Source organism: Dasypus novemcinctus, chromosome 23, assembly GCF_030445035.2.
Source record: "Dasypus novemcinctus isolate mDasNov1 chromosome 23, mDasNov1.1.hap2, whole genome shotgun sequence".
NCBI lineage: Eukaryota > Metazoa > Chordata > Mammalia > Cingulata > Dasypodidae > Dasypus > Dasypus novemcinctus.
Window position 1 is genome coordinate 63,981,205 of NC_080695.1, and position 12,684 is coordinate 63,993,888.

General features: G+C 43.9%; 1 protein-coding gene across 6 annotated transcripts in view; it reads left to right on the forward strand.

Moving 5' to 3' along the window:
* Window positions 1-12,684, forward strand: part of GRIN2A (glutamate ionotropic receptor NMDA type subunit 2A) — a 456,692-nt gene that overhangs the window by 309,242 nt on the left and 134,766 nt on the right. For all 6 annotated transcript variants that reach the window (XR_009183080.1, XR_009183081.1, XR_011647224.1 and 3 more), the window contains exons 6-8: window positions 3,656-3,861; window positions 9,884-10,052; window positions 10,167-10,320. Coding sequence is in view for 2 of the 6 variants with exons in the window: in XM_012526023.4 (XP_012381477.1) it covers window positions 3,656-3,861; window positions 9,884-10,052; window positions 10,167-10,320 (529 nt within the window). In the remaining 4 variants the exon portion in view is untranslated. The remainder of the gene's footprint in view (window positions 1-3,655; window positions 3,862-9,883; window positions 10,053-10,166; window positions 10,321-12,684) is intronic.

Sequence of the window (12,684 nt, forward strand, 5' to 3'; positions counted from 1 at the left end):
GTCAGGCTGCGAGATTCCATAGCTGGGCACTTTTGGACTCATTGATCAACCGACTAGCATTTCATGACTCACAGAGTGTGTTTTATACCAGGCTCTATGTTCCTTCATTCACTCAATTGATCCCCCCCATCGGCCTTTGCCAGGCCCTGTGTTCAAAGCAGTGGATATAGAAACCAATTCCTGTAAAACATCCTGGCCATCCTAGTCTAGTGAACCATATATAAAAATATATAATATCATTAAGCAATGGCGATTAGATACTTATCAAATTAAGGATTTATGAATGAAATGATATCATATCTCAATATAATACTGAGGGGGGATGTCAATGACACAAGACTGGCATGAATTCTTAATTCTTGAAGCTAGATAATGGGTGTTTATTATACTGCTCTTTTATATAAATTTCAAATTCCCATAATGAAAAGGAAAAAGATAACTGAAGAGGCAGAGAGCTACCAGGTGCCCTTCCCATGGGCAGATATCCATGATGTCTTCTACATAGCTCCTTCCTGTCCAGCTAGCAGACCAGATGAACTCTTAGGCAAAGTCCCAGCTCCCTTCCAGGGCCCATGAGGTTTTTTTCATTGTCTGACCCCAGGGCTCCTGTCTCCCACCCCCACTCATCCTGAATTTCTGAAATTGGCTTAAGTGTCACCTTCTTGGAAGCCTTCCTTGATTCTCTTTCTCCTATATGCTCCCTTAAACCCATTTTTTCATTTCTTTCTCCCAGTTTGTATGACATACTTGTGTGTGTGATTATTTGACTCATGTCTGTCTTTCCCATTAGGAAAAATTCCATGTGAGAAAGATCTTTATCGCTTCTCCTACTGTTTTCTGCATCTAGCACAGTGCTAGGCATCTAACGGCCATTCACTGTGGAATGAATGACTCTTTTAAATGTGTCTACAAACACTGGGCTCAGTTGCCTTCCTTTGTAAGCAGGGATCTACAGGGGAGAGTGAAGGATGTCCATTCTACCCTATCTGGCATGTACAGCCCTGGAGCTGGGACTTTTGGTGTTTGGAATGGGGTCCTCAGAGCTGATCACGGCCTCCCTGGCTCATAGAGGATGGGAAGGAGCTGTCAGGATCTAGGGCAGCTGTTACGGCAACAGCCTCAGCTCCACACTTCTCCCAGGTGCCTCGGCTGACCCACGGATGCTTAGTGGACCTGCTAGTCTTGGAGAAGACTGAGGCAGATTTTGCTCTCTGGAGTTAATTCCTCTGGGCAGCATCTCTCTCCCTGAGTCAGCCTGGGGCAGAAACATTTGCCTGACTCCCTTGGCATGAGGCATCATCAAATGTTCTCCTGGTTAAACTCTCTCTGCTGTAATTAGGTTATCCTGGGACCTTAGAAGCTGTATCTGCAAGCAAGGAAGAAAAAAGGGTCTTGGGGCCATGGCATGGTTTCTGTGGCTTACTGAATAAAAGCACTGTGCCTACAGTGCATGAAGCACCTTTGGAGTCAGACAGCCCCGTGGTTTAACTCTGGGTTCCACCACTTATTAGCTGTGTGATTTGGGGCAGGTTAGTTAACCTCTCTGTGCTTCAGTTCTCTGAATGTAAAGTCAGGACAATTATTCTTACCATGTAAGGTTCTGGAGATTAAATTAAATGGTAATATTGGCACGTTTCCTAATTATGGAAGTGTTCAAAAGTGGCATTGTAGTACTAACATCCAAATGCTCTGGTGGAGAGAGGTGCAAACCTCTGTATTCTTAGGAGAGGCGGGGGTGATGTCACTGACTATGGGGGCATTTGAACTGTGCCTGATGACAGCAATAAAATCATAGCACCTGTCATGTAAGTTACGTATGCTGGGTTCTGGGCTCAATGCTTTATGCACAATTTTAGCTCAGTCCAACCTCACAACTGTCCTGAGAGACATATCCTATTCCTATCATCCACATCCTACAAATGGAGACTGTGAAGCTCAGAGAGGTTAAGTGGCTTTCTTGAGGTTACCCAGCTAATGGGTGAAGTGAGGCATCAGTGTGACTCCAAAGCCATTCTCTTACCCGCTGCACTACCCAGCCTGTCTTGAAGGTTTTCCAAGAGAAGTGGAAAGAAATGGGGCTGGTACCATGTGTGTTATTACTGGCTTGGCCTCTTTCCTGCAGTGGATAATAGCTTCAAGAACATCGGAGTCATCGTCTTATCCATCATTGTTCCCAGCCTGGTGCAGGTGCAGAGAAGGAGCTGGATAAGTATAGGCTGAACGAATGCAGGATTTGATGGGCTCCACATTCTCCCCAGCCCGTGTCACACATCACGGCATGACTAGATGACCGTGTGTGTCCGACCGAATTACTCCCCTGCCCTTCCTATCTTGCAAAGGAAGCCCTCAGCAAAGCTGGGCAATTTTGTAATTGGCCACATGGGATGTTTCTCTATAGCCGGCAAAAATTTTCCAGCCCAAATGATGAGGTAATCGTAGAGAGCACTGATTACCTCCTCTCCACCCCGTCACCTTTCCTGGTGGCTCGTGAGTCTGAATTCTCTTTAAGGGGCTGAGATTCATTTCTGGTGTCACGCAGGTGACAGGAGGGGAGGTGAGTGTGTCCCGTCCACACAGACAAGCCGGGACTTGGCGCTCGGCTTCGTGGCTGCGTTGTTTTCCTTGAGGTTGGAATTACAAATAAAGTCCTGACCTGCGGTGGCCAGCAATCACATGTGGGAAATGAAGGAAGGAGAGCATGCCACGCTGAGGCCAGCCTACCCCGGTGTGTATACGGATGCCACCAATAAGCTGTCAGATGAAATTACAGTTCAAAACATGCAGCCTTCAATTGGATTTCACAGAGAAATCAAATCTGCCGCTGCTCAGAGGGAACATGATCAATTCGATTTTGTCAGGTCTTGATGTTCGCTAAGCGGCAGAAATCTCCACTCCGTGCAGGATTAATGAAAGTTCACCTTAATTTGCAAATTTAGTAGAACCACATCTGGGATGTAACTGACGGTTCTGAAATCCTCACCTGCTCTGTCTCCCTTTTACATCTCTCCTCCCCAATCCTCATCTCCTCTTTGCTCGTCAACTCCATCTTCCTCTCCCCTGTCCCACTTCTTTATCTCATCACATCTGTACTTTCCCCCATTTCATTTTCTTTCCTTCATACTTAAAATTAAAAGTATGGCGTCCCTACCGTGTGCCAGGCACGGTGCTGTGTGCCTTTCGAACATTGCCATGTTTAATTCCTTATAAAGTAGGTGAAAGTGCACCTGTTATGAATTCGTAGTGACTTAAGAGTTTGTCTCTGGGTGTACGGCTAGTAAGTGGCACAGGCGGGGATTCAAATCCAGACCTCTCTGATTCTAAAAGTGTGTACTGTTTCCACGAAACCCATGGCCCCCAACTCTGGCTGGACATTAGAATTACCTAGAGTGTTCCAGAACTATCAGCACTTGCACCTTGGGACGCATATTTAAGTAGCCTGGGGGAGGGGCCAGGGCCTGGGTTGCTGCCCCATATTCCACCTTCCCCTTGTGCCTGCTTTCTTAGCACACAGTCAAGCGCCCAGGTCGAGGGACAGGGCAGGGAGCCTCTAAGACAGCTGTGTTTCTTCTCCCATGCCGCCTACCGCCAACGACTTGCCTCTGGGGCAGGTGGTGGTGCTGGAAAGCACAGGCGGGTCTTTGTCTCCGCGACGCAGGTGGGCAAGTGGGAGAACCAGACGCTGAGCCTGAGGCATGCCGTGTGGCCGAGGTACAAGTCCTTTTCAGACTGCGAGCCCGACGACAACCATCTGAGCATCGTCACCCTGGAGGAGGCGCCCTTTGTCATCGTGGAAGACATCGACCCGCTGACCGAGACATGTGTGAGAAACACTGTGCCCTGCCGGAAGTTTGTCAAAATCAAGTGAGTCAGGGGATGCTGTTCCCCATCCTTTGATGTATTTTGTAAAGATTTATATATTTATTTATTCCCCCCCGCCCCGGTTGTCTCTCCTCTGTGTCTATTTGCTGCGTCGTCTTTGTCCGCTCTGTTGTTGTCAGCGGCTCGGGAATCTGTGTTTCTTTTTGTTGCGTCATCTTGTTGTGTCAGCTCTCCGTGTGTGCGGCGCCATTCCTGGGCAGGCTGCACTTTCTTTCGCGCTGGGCGGCTCTCCTTACGGGGCGCACTCCTTGCGCGTGGGGCTCCCCTACACAGGGGACACCCTTGCGTGGCAGGGCACTCCTTGCGCGCATCAGCACTGCGCATGGGCCAGCTCCACACGGGTCAAGGAGGCCTGGGGTTTGAACCGCGGACCTCCCATGTGGTAGATGGATGCCCTAACCACTGGGCCAAGTCCGCTTCTCTCCTTTGATATTTATATTTATGTTTCATTGATAATAATCTCTATGCTATAATAATTAAATGTAATCTAAAATACATAATGTTATACTATATTATATATACCATATGTTATACAATATATTATGATATATACAATACATTAAATAATATGCTACAATATACTATGCTATAATATGTTATAATCACTCTAATATAAGAATGGATTTAACAAGATGTAAGTAAATTCCTGGAACCAGGCCAGTGCTTTATATTCATTTAATTCCAATAACAATGCCTTAATTTAGGTGGTTTCTGCCTATTGAAAATATAATGAAACTGAGTCACAGGAAGATTAAGGAACATGTATAAGGTCATTCAAACTCAAACATGGGACTCAAACACAGGACTGTTGGACTCCAAAGTTGGTCATCTTAACCACTCTGCTGAGTCAACTTTCTCCTTCAGCCTTTCCTTAAATAATCATTTCTTTTCTCTTTTCCTGATTGCCCCCACCCCATTCCAACTCTGTTGCCTTCCTCTTCCTCCCATCTCCTTGATATATCCCAAATCCAAATTTTCAACAATTTAAAACTTCCTCTCCACTGGGGATTGGAACACACCTTGCACCTGAGTTTCTGGTGTGTTTGAGGTGAGACTGATCACCTGACAGTTTCCTAGTTCACGGAGAGCAAGCACTGCATGAATGTCATTTCCCCTTTCGTTCCAACTGAAGAAAGAGCTAACGCTTTCTCTCAGAGTCTCTGAGGAAGGGGTCTCCTCCGTCCCCAATCCCCTGGGGAAGCCAAAGACCAGTGGCCAGTCCAAGCCCCACTGTCCTTTAGGTCTTAGCTGCTGCCCCTCAACGTGGGCTCGCTCTCCTTGCTCCCACCCTAGCCAGTTACGCCTCCAACCCTACCCTTACTACCTGTTTTTAAAGTTTGCAGTTTGTCAGTTGCTCCCCACAGATTATAAGCTGCCTAAATATGTGGAATGTGTCTTTATTAATCTTTATATCACACTGACAAGCACCGGGTGTGATACACAAATGTTTGCTGATTGGCTAGATGAGTGAACAGGTACTTGCACTCCCAGATTCTACCTCATTATTATTACACAAGATGCAAAGCTTGGTGCTTAGGAGAAAGATACTTTTTAAAATATGATTTTGAAGTATACTATGAAGGAACAATTTTGGTTTGGAGAAATTTGTATCAGCAAGGTCATTAACATCAGCCTCCTCGGAGCTGAAATTCTAAATAGATCGTTCATTTAATGTGTAACCATGCGTTATGCACATATGCATGAGACTCAGTGAGCAGGGCAGGCAAAGGACCTTGCTGCCATGGAGTGTACACAGTTATAAAACCACTGAACAATTGAAGGAGCCAGGCAGGTCTATGTTGTGGTAAAAGTTGTGAAGAGAACAATTAAAGTAATGTGATACGAGTCACGGGGTGGGGGTGGGGTGTCCTGGTCTACTTCAGTTACACAGGTAAGACCTACGGTGAGATATAAAAGGTGCAAAGGAGCCAGCTATACAAAGAACTGGGGGAAGAGCCTTCCAGGTACAGGGAATGGCTGGTGCAAAGGCCCTGAGGCAGGAGAGAGACTGCCAGTTTGGGAAACAAAAGGAAGGCTAGTACAGTGCTGGAGAGGGAGGAGTGGGGAGGAGGAAGGAAGAGGAAAATGCGGAAGACTGCCAAAGAGATTTTCATTTCTGGGGTAGTCTTCTAGCAGAATGTGATAAAATGAAGAGAGCCAGGTGACGAACACAAAGCAAAATACACAACCTTGGTGTTCTTTCTTTCCAATAAAAAATATCCTCTATATCTTAATAGGGCCAATTAAGTAGGGCCTCTTGTACTTACAGGCTGTAATAGGAGTTGAAGATCTTTAAAATCAGAAGCCTTGGAGCTGAAAACAAGCATATCACCAAGTCCCGAGTCACATTCATATGAAGAAAACGAACCAAAATAAATTACTTTCTTTAAGAGAATTGACTTTTCTACTGAAGAATCTCAACAGCTTAACTTGTTTTTGGTTCCTGTGGAGAGAGGGTGGCTTATGGTTTTCCTTTTCCACTTGGCGACATTAGGAGATTACTGGGTGCCAAGGTGATAATCAGAATCTTTGACTTGCCTGAGAGCAAAAAAAAAAATACTATTAGGCTCTCCTAATCCCAGCCCTAGCACAGATTAGATCAACTGCATTTCCTAAAGATAAGATCTTTGAGGCAGGCCGATTGGTTCCAGAAAGGATTTCTGTCTGACAGCACCATTATGTTTTCTGGCAGAGTTCTCCCAGGGAAATACTTTGTTTTCATGGCTCGCAAATGGTGGAGCATGGAGGGCTCACACCAGTCTTCAGGAAAATAAAGCTGTCATCAGAAAAGAGCTGAGATCTCAGGCTTTTCTTCTAGACTATTAGTTGGGTGTTAAGGCATAAAGGTAAAGTTCAGGAAAAATTGTCTGGGCTTATATTTAGGGTGAAGTGACCATATTATCACTTAGAACCCAAAGCTGTCAAGTCAATGGTGGAAAGAAAGGAAATTCATTTATTAAGCGCTTATATTCCAGGTACTTTAGGTGTTCTGTTTCATTTAATCTTCCCAGCTCTCCTGCAAGGTAAGTATCGACCCTCTCAATGTTTGAGTGAGAAAACAGAGGCTCTGGGAGTGAGGAGACGAGTCTGAGGTCCCATGTGTGGACAGGAGCAGACCCTGCATCAGAACAGAGCTGGACCTGACTTAACTGGCCCTGCCTTCTTCACTGCCACGTGGAAACTGTGGAGCAGGAAACTGGATGGTTTATTGGATCTCTTCCTGTATTTGTTTTCATGAGTCTCCCTTTCTCTTGGGTGACAGTGGAGGAGCAGAAAGAGATGATGTATCGTGGCCGGTTCTCAAATGTCTGTGTAGTTAAATCATTCCTCCTCTTCCCCACCCCCCTCCCCCACAAGGCCTATGATAGGAACCAAGAGAAGCTCCCAGTCACAGCCAGGCCCATCTTTCTATGATTCCCATGATAGTCACAACTCTTGCATTTGCCACATATGTTCTTCTCTGTATCCCCAGGGTTTAGTTCCATGTCCTGCAGAGAGAAGGTGCTTGGTGAGTGCATAATGGATGAGGATCCGTGAATGCCCACCTGTGTCCAGGCAGGTGGGGATGGGTAATTAGCCCCTAAGCTGGCTTGGAGGTTCCAGTAAGGCCAAAGGTACCCTTGTAGCCTGTGACCCTGAATCTTCACCCTGGGGCGTTCACGCCACTGCCTAACCTCTCCCAGGACTCTTGGCTAGGTGCAGGAAGATGCTGTTACAGGAGAAGGGAGGGAAAGGAGAGAGGGAGACACAAATAGAGAGCAGCGGGGGAGAGGCATGGGTACATGGCTATGGTGGACAAGGAGAAGAAGAGGTTTTGATTTTGACACATTTTTTTCAAAGAACCAAAGGTACCAAGAAGGAAATTATACCTGGACATGCTATTAATTTCCTTTATCCTGGGGCAACTCCAGTCTGACCCCCTCTACCCCGGGTAATTGGTGGGGAGGGGCAGGCACCTGCTTCCTGCAACACCACATCACTGAGCCCCCCAATCAGCGCATGTGCAAAATTGTACAACTGTGGCCTCCCACACTCCCCCAGCTGGGGTTCGCGGGTCAGAGCAGGTCATCCTGCTTCTCGGTGTAGGATCAAGCCTGGTGGTGGTCTTGGCGAGCAGCACCAGGCTGGTTGAAGAGAGGTCAGGGAATGGTGAAGACAGGTAGGGGGAAGACAGGATCTGGGAGATTGAGTTTTTTTCCAAAGCGTTGAAAAAAAATTTTTATTTCACAACCACTGTGATTTCTCAAAATTATGTTGTCAAATTTACCTGAAATCATGGGTATAGATATTGATGTACGTCAATGGTACTTGATATGTGTATAGCCAGTTATATATGCAGTACATACTCATTATGGATAATTAGGAGAAAAACCTAAAAATACGAAAAAGAGGAATCATTAACCCACTTCCCACCATTCACAAATAGACATGCTTCATATTCCATTACTTTTCCATCCAGATATTTTATAAGCACATCCGTTTTTATGTAGCTCTGAGCATTCCGTCTGTACTGCTCTGTAACCTACTTTTTCATATCACATGGAAACATAAATATTTTCCTATTACATTGTTGGATTTCCATAAACATCATTTTAGTGCTTAGATAACAGTCTAATGTGCAGATGTGCCAACAGTGGAATAGTCACACAGAGCACATATTTCATGACACCCATGATCCAGAGCCAGAGCTGCGCTTATGCGGTGGCTCCAGGAAAGGCACATCAGGCTCATTGCCCAGGGAGATCATGAGCTTCCCAGTCGTGCTAAGTTCTTCATGTTATTGAGTGAGATGACCAGTGTTTCCCTCCTTTTTCACAGGCGTCTCTGCTTTGCATGGGTATCCTTTGAGTAGAACTTAGGTGACTAAAGCTGGTGACTAGCACAAAGTGACATGTATAACTTTGGTAAGGTGTGGCCTTGAAAGTAGCAACCCTCCGTATTTTAATAGGGCATTGTCCTGATCAAGACATTGTTATTTAATAGCATCATCTTGTATACCTCATGCCCTACAGGTAGGGAGGGAAAATGTTATGAATGAGACTTCATATCATAGATGGCACTATCAAGGGAAGTTAAATCCATGACTCACATGCAAAAGAGAGCCCAGGTCTCCTGATTCTTTCCTAAGTAGTTTTGCAGGCATCCTCTAAGCTTTTATCTGTAAGGATGAAGCCAAACTCTTCCTTCAGAATTTCACATCTGCCTCTCTTCCATTTTCAGATAGGTTCTGATAACTCAGCTTAGATATGATGACCAAACTCTGGTCTAAAGAAGTCATATGCGGTGGCAGACTTGGCCCAGTGGATAGGGCGTCCGTCTACCACATGGGAGGTCCATGGTTCAAACCCCGGGCCTCCTTGACCCGTGTGGAGCTGGCCCATTTGCAGTGCTGATGCACACAAGGAGTGCCCTGCCACACGGAGGTGTCCTCTGCGTAGGGGAGCCCCATGCGTAAAGAAAGTACAGCCTGCCCAGGAATGGTGCCACACACATGGAGAGCTGACACAACAAGATGATGCAACAAAAAGAAACACAGATTCCCGTGCTGCTGACAACAACAGGAGCGGACAAAGAAGACACAGCAAATAGACACAGAGAACAGACAACTGGGGTGGGGCGGGGAAGGGGAGAGAAATAAATAAATCTTTAAAAAAAAAAAGAAGTCATATGCGTTATAAGAGGATGTAATTCTTTTCTGTATAATGGGGATACTAATACTAAATACTTCAGAGAAATGTCATAGAGATTGAGCCCACAATTAGTATAAAATATTTAGCATGATGCATAGCAAATAGCAATAAATGTTAGCTGTTGTCATGTCATGTTGTATGTCATGATCACTGCTCTAATTAAGAGTACTTCCTACTTCTATTGTCCTTGGAAAAGCCACTTTCTCTTTTTGAGCCTCAGTTTCCCATCTGTGAAATAGTAGAATAGTATAGCTAATGACTGTGAACAAAGCTTCCAGTACTAACATTCTGTGGTCCTGGGACTTTCTTTACAGCAATTCAACCAACGAAGGAATGAATGTTAAAAAATGCTGCAAGGGGTTCTGCATCGATATCCTAAAGAAGCTTTCCAGAACTGTGAAGTTTACCTATGACCTCTACCTGGTCACCAATGGGAAGCACGGAAAAAAAGTTAACAATGTGTGGAATGGAATGATTGGTGAAGTAAGTTCTCTTTCCTTCCCCTGGGGTCACTGTTTTAGACTTGGGGTCTGCCATCCCCAGAAATGACGGGAAGGATGAGTAAACACACTGCTCTCCTTTGCCTCGTACGCACAGGTGGTCTATCAGCGGGCAGTGATGGCGGTCGGCTCGCTCACCATCAACGAGGAACGCTCGGAAGTGGTGGACTTCTCAGTGCCCTTTGTGGAGACGGGAATCAGTGTCATGGTTTCCCGAAGCAACGGCACTGTTTCGCCTTCTGCTTTTCTGGGTATGTGAGTTTCATAGTCACAATTGCCTCCCTACAAGGAATCATAGGTTTTCTGACTCATCCACCCAAAGGAGGAGAACAGACAGGACCTTTTTCAGCTTTATTTGGCCACATCAGCATATTACAGAGCACGTTGCATTCCCGTTTTCCCCCAATCCACATCTCTCATTCATCTTTGTCTTGGGAATAGCTGCTGAAAATACTTTGTCATATTCAGACACTGGTCTTGATTGCCCAGAATGCAGATTAGTAGATATATTGCTGAAAGCCTTGAAAACATTTAAAAAATCAACCTGTCTGCCCACAGTTAATTTAAACCAGTCTATAAACCTTTATTCAATATCCACACACCTAACCTCTACCCAGTGATAGTATGACAATCGTTTATTTACTGGATGTAAGAGTGAAAATGATGCTGCTGCACAATGATTTATGTCACGATGCTCTGATACACAAAATAGAAGTAAACTGAAGAGAAGTGCCGGTTTAAAATCAATTGAATCGTATTTTAAACGTGACTGTCCTTTAAGCAGAATGGTTTGCAAAAGGAGGAAATTCTTTTTACTTTTTTATTAACCGCTTCATAAATTTACATCTTTACATAAAAGTTTTTTTAAAGCAAGGTAGATCTGTATTTTCTATTATTTGCTTGTCTGTAGCACTGTAACTATATACTACTGTATTAGGTGGCCTGCCTAGAGTAGTAGAAGCTTCATGGAAAGTGACAAGGCACTATTTTCCTTTAAAGGATAGTGTTGTGTTGAGTACTTGATTATCATTAATAGTGTTTGATATCGTTATCTTGAAGATCTTGGAATTTGTGATTTTTTTCTCCACCCTGGATGGTTGTGCCTTGTATTTGGGATGGTTAAGACAAAAATGCTACCTGGAGGAAAACTGCATGAGAGAAAGAAAGCAGTTAGATTAAGATTAACTGAATTTTTTACATTTTTCCAGAGACAACAATGTTTATCTATTTGAGAAAATTACAGACTAGAGCCACTGTGGGGATGCCAACTCAAAGCCCATACTCTTACTCCTCCACTGTCTTCTTTATATGTAAAGTTAGCATCCAGCGAAACTTCTCCTACTTCATTATATTGAGTGAAATGGTGACTAACAGGATTTTGGATCCTGCCTTACAGAGATGCGTGGATTTACTGTTTTCATTTTTGAAAATCCATTTAAGCCACTGAAATCCTCACTTGGCTTTGACTTTGCCCTCATTGCTGCAATTTTTGTAATTTTTGTTGAGATGATGTGAACCTTGACAAATACCTCATTTTGACTCTTTCATCACTTTGTATGACATGGAGAAAGATACTCATATATTCATAAGACAATTTTGCTCTACCATGAAAAAGACAACCAACTGATGTTGACAATGGGTGCAGAATCTTGATGGTTGTCAGATGGATTCTTACTCTTCTGTCCTTCCTTGTCATTTTTCCCAATCTTTATCAGACCCTCTTGCAGGGAACCTTGGATTTGGAGGTTAAGAAGAGATTGGAGGAACTGAGTTCATGGAAAAAAAATAAGAAGATATTTGTTTCTCTTCAAAAATGCCGGCATATCTCCTTATTGAGTTAGAGAAAACTTTTTTTCCCAGTTCATTTGAAAAGAAAAAAAAATCAATTGGTTTGTCCCTTAAAAATGGGTCATTGATATTGAAACTGGCCTCAACCCACTTTGCCTAGATTTTTAACTTAACTGCATCAGTAGAACATTTCCATAAAAGTCAAATATTTTTGCTAAATTTAGCCAAACCTCCTTCCCCCCATCTTCCTGCTGTAATCTTTAAAATGAAATAAAATAAAACACATTGCAGCCAGAGGAAACAATTTTGAAAAGTGCTTTTACACAGTAGGCTTAATATTTTTCCTAGTCACTAAATTACATCCCTCTTCGATTGACTATGCACCCCCTTATTTATGGTCATTATCTGCAGGTTTTATAAGTCATAATGAACCATTCTCAACTACATTTTTCCATCCATTGGCTCAGTCATCCGGAAGAGCCAAAACATTCAAAATCTGATTGCATTGCTCTTCATTATTTCCTATTCTCTCTTCTGCAAACTCCATTAACTCACATTGGAAACACTTTCAGGTAATACCTCTGAGCTTTTGTGTAAAAATTTAACCAGTGACTCTTCAAGGACAGAGATGCAATATTTCCATTCAGTTAACTCTAAAGACTTTCCCTGCAGGTTGAATTCTCTGATGAAAGGAAACACTGACCTGGAGTCTCCTAGGTTGATGCTCTTTCATGGACAGATATTGTATCAGCTTTAAGTCATTAGAGGTTATAGTCCAGAGTTATTTAAATATATTTCTGGGTCACTCCTTGTACACTTCAGACAGT